The 4218-nt window shown below is 45.5% G+C and overlaps 1 protein-coding gene across 1 annotated transcript in view; it reads right to left on the bottom strand.

Moving 5' to 3' along the window:
- LOC107693458 (dnaJ homolog subfamily C member 13-like) overlaps positions 1–4218 on the bottom strand; it is a 66824-nt gene that overhangs the window by 11893 nt on the left and 50713 nt on the right. The window contains exons 36-45 of the mRNA XM_016492864.1: positions 3982–4194; positions 3817–3891; positions 3605–3724; positions 3507–3519; positions 2363–2700; positions 1653–1766; positions 1457–1573; positions 770–947; positions 600–691; positions 425–524 (exon numbers count right to left, since the gene is read on the bottom strand). Coding sequence (XP_016348350.1) covers positions 425–524; positions 600–691; positions 770–947; positions 1457–1573; positions 1653–1766; positions 2363–2700; positions 3507–3519; positions 3605–3724; positions 3817–3891; positions 3982–4194 — 1360 coding nt within the window. The remainder of the gene's footprint in view (positions 1–424; positions 525–599; positions 692–769; positions 948–1456; positions 1574–1652; positions 1767–2362; positions 2701–3506; positions 3520–3604; positions 3725–3816; positions 3892–3981; positions 4195–4218) is intronic.

The raw sequence follows: 4218 nt of genomic DNA, 5'->3' as shown, positions 1-4218 counted from the left end.
GTGTGTGTGTGTGTGAGAGAGTGTGTGTGTGTGTGAGTGTTTAATCTGCTTCACAACTGATGTGTTCAGTTGCTCGGAAAAAATAGCAAATATTTAGATGGTGATGTGACCTCAACATATCATTGACACAATTATAGTTATTATTAATCTTTTTAAACAATATTAGAAAACCTTTTTATAGTTTTTATTCAATATTTAGATTTACTTACAGTACATCCACTTCAACTAAATAAAAATGGAAAAATTTTGCCTTGGCAACTAGATGAAATTTTTTTTTTTATACAACATTACCATTAATAACATTATTTTATTTCAAGTAATAGAAATATATATTTTTAATGGTTTTCAATGCAGTTTTAGTGAACTGTAATAACGCTGCGAGGGCTGAATGTATATATTATTATTAAAGGTTCATTAGTCTTACTGGAGGGTAAGGAGTGCAGCAGCACCAGCAGATTGGGCAGAACCAGAGACTCAGCGATGTTGACGACACAGTCCTGGTTTGATGTGACTGTGTTCACCACCTACAGCAAACCACACAGTGTTAACAGAGATGATGGTGTCTGTGAAGTATGAAGCAGCACAGGTTTCTAATGCACCTCTAAAGCGAGCTGCTGGACTCTTCCGGCGCCGTGGACCCTCAGCAGAGAGAAGAGCAGCTTGAAGTGACCGATGCACTCCGTCTCAGAGCCTGCGACACACACACACACACACACATCACTAACCAGCCTCTACACACACATGCATCAGTCTGCTGTGTTTCAGGCACCTGGGTTGTTCTTGATGACGTTGCGGAGAGCTTCCAGCGCCATCTCGGCCCAGCGCAGTCTCTGAGCGTGCTGCTGCGACTCCACTTTATTAGTCTGCGTCATCGCCAGCAGCGTGTGCAGATACTGAGCCTGAGAGCCCACATAGTCCAGCAGACTCGATGCAAACGCCTTCGGATACTGACAAACACACACAGACCAGAGTTTAACACTACACTTCAACACTTTTATTCATCAAGGATGCATTAAATCAATCACAAGTGACAGTAAAGACATTTATAATGTAACAAAAGATTTCTATTTCAAACAAATGCTGTTCTTTTGAACTTTCTATTCATCTGTGAATCCTGAAAAATAAAATGTATCACAGTTTCCACAAAAATATTGTGCAGCACAACTGTTTTCAACATTGATAATAATCAGAAATGTTTCTTGAGCAGCAAATCAGCATATTAGAATGATTTCTGAAGATCATGTGACACTGAAGACTGGAGTAATGATGCTGAAAATACAGCTGCACATCACAGAAATACATTACAGTTTAACACATATTCACATAGAAAACAGCTGTTTTAAATCATAATAATATTTCACTATTTTTACAGTATTTTTGATCAAATAAACGCAGCTTTGGTGAGCAGAAGAGACTTTTTCTGGATCGTCAGTACAGTAGTGTAGGCGTCTCTCACCTCCAGAGGAAACGCAGGCTGCTCGTTATAAACTCTAACGAAGATCTCTCCCACGATCAGCTCCTTCCCGTGTTCACTGAACAGGAACTCTGAGCCGAAGCTCGTGTCGCACTCGCCCTGCAAACACACAGAGAGTGAGTGTGATCTGAATCAGAGGAGTGTGAGGAGCAGCAGAGGATCGTGAGGAGCGTCTCACTCTCTTGATGTTGCTCTCCTGCTGCTCCTCCAGGAACTCCATCAGCTCTGCTCGCGTGCCGTTGTTCCAGATCAAGTACGGCGTCTCCGAGTTACTGTTCAGCAGCTTCAGGACCTGCAGAACCAACAGATGAACCACAGCTCAACACACGGCCACTGTCCATCTATCCTTCAACCCCTCACTGCTCACATCACAGCAGCACTAGTGCTGGCACAATACCAAAACTTGACTTTGACATGATACCTGACTAAAACATCTCAACACTACTACTGAAGCAGTGGAGGCCAGAGAAACTCTAAATACACCCCGCAGAAGAAAGATAAACCATATATTGTCGCAGTCCTGTGTTTATTAGTCACGCTGAATCAGTGAAAGCAGTTAAATCTTCTGTTTCCTGGAACGACGTGCATTATCTTTCTTCTGTGGGGTGTATTTGGAGTTTCTCTGGCCTTCGGATGGAGATTTACTGCTGATCACAGAACCCTGCTTCACTGAAAGATATGCACGACTATCGCATTCGATTAATCGTGCAGCGCTAACTGCATTACACCGCCTCAGCATACAGCAGCAGCAGTGTTACACGATATACTCTGCTACAACCCTGATTCACTGAAAAATGCGCACGACTATCACAGCTTCTGTCTGATCGCGACTGTGATGTAATCTGGATTAATGGTGCGGCCGCTAGCGCAGCGGCTGCTCCTCTGTACCTCGGCGGGCGAGTTGCGGCTCAGTCTGCGTGAGATGTAGGGCGTCAGCATGGCCCCCAGGCTCTTCCTGATGGAGGGGTTCTCTGGAGGGAGCTCTCCTCCGCTGGGCTGGTCCTCCGGGCCCCGGGCCCCGCTGTACCCCGCCAGACGCCCGAGGGCCCCCACGCTCAGCTTGGCCAGGCTGTTGCACACCTGCTGCTGGTTGGTGTCGTGGCTGGCCTGGACGCCGCTCTCCTCCAGCGTGTAGTCGTAGCTGAAGAGCGTGAAGAGCAGGTGCCACAGCACTCCAGCCCTGTACAGGTGCGTCTGCAGGAAGAAGTCCACCGCGAAGGAGCTGACTTAATGGATTCTAAATGCACGACGTTGAGGCTTCGCGTCGGGCGGTTGCCTCCGCGAAGTGCATTTAAAATCCTTTAATGCACAGCTAGCCATTGATTATCCCGCTTATTCCATAGTCATTTGCCAGGTTATAGACAAGTTAAAACTAGTATTGCTCTTTGCAGCACAATATTTGACAGTTATTTTCGTCAGTTACGGCACGTTAGCGCTAGCATTTAGCCCACTTCAAATCATACACAGAGATGAAATAGTGTGGTAAGACCACATTTATTTGAATTAATTATAGCATGTATTTCAATTAATTATCGATCGATCGTTTGAGAGAGAGAGAGAGACAGAGAGAGATGACAGTTGTGTGTACCTGCGTGCTGTGTCTGCGCGTCTCTCTGTACAAACAATTACTTCAAAAACAGTGATTTTACCACCTCGTTGCTGAGGAATATAATATAGCGGTCTAGTATCTAGGCTATTGTATTAATAAAAATCGCGGGGAAGCGTTGTGTGTGCGTGGTGTGTGTGCGAGTGATGTGTGTGTGTGTGTGCGAGTGATGTGTGTGTGTGTGCGAGTGATGTGTGTGTGTGCGAGTGATGTGTGTGTGTGCGAGTGATGTTATTCATATTGATGATGTTATAAAAAAAAATATTTTATTTTTGATACAAGAAATCTTGACCAACATTTTAAGTGATCTTATTAATAATATTTACCTACACCTTAATAATAATACAAGATTTTCTACATAAGTACAAAATGTCCCTTTTAAGAGCAAGTGTCACGTTTTATATCAAGTCCATAATTAAATTATACAGATAGTGGTGTTCTATTTGCAAAAGAATGAGATGTGTCCTGCTCTCTGACAGTGGATAGGAGTCATATTCGTGTAATAAAGCGATGTGTGTTCTTACCTTGCTGTAGTAGAGAATGTGACAAACATCTCTAATAATGTTGGGAAGCTCGACTATCTTCTCTCTGCACTCCTCGAACTGAGCAGCGACGCTATAGCACCTGCAGACGTGCCCGCACACCTGAAGAACACCCACAATGCACCGATAGCATGAGCTCACTGAGCTTCCTCGAAGCGCCGCTCTCTCTCACATGTGTGTTTGTGCTGATGTACCTGCACTGCCATGTCCTCCGGTCTGCTGGAGGCGGTGAGCACAGACACGCAGCGAGACAGAGCCTCCATCAGCACCTGACACACAACACACAAGCCTCATCAACACTCAGCAGACAGTGAAGAGCCACAGTGTGACTGCTGCTGGTAATGTCAACACATGCTGACCTCGATGCCGTTCTCCCGCCGCAGCTCCTCCGCGTTCAGTGCTGAACAGTTGACGGTGTGGAAGGCCAGCTCAGCAGCAGCAGGTAATAGAGCCGAGGTCTTGGAGAACAGCTGCCCATCACCCGTCTCCATGGTGATGGTCTTAATTAGCATGGGGTAGCCGGCGTATTTATACGGCTCCAGTTCTGAGGAGAGAGAGAAGGAGATCAGTCTCTGAGCGTCTGGAGATCAGGAGCT

The sequence above is a fragment of the Sinocyclocheilus anshuiensis genome, unplaced genomic scaffold, assembly GCF_001515605.1.
Source record: "Sinocyclocheilus anshuiensis isolate Anshui unplaced genomic scaffold, SAMN03320099.WGS_v1.1 scaffold987, whole genome shotgun sequence".
NCBI lineage: Eukaryota > Metazoa > Chordata > Actinopteri > Cypriniformes > Cyprinidae > Sinocyclocheilus > Sinocyclocheilus anshuiensis.
The sequence above is the reverse complement of the archived record's forward strand: the minus strand, read 5'-3'. Positions and strand labels throughout refer to the sequence as shown.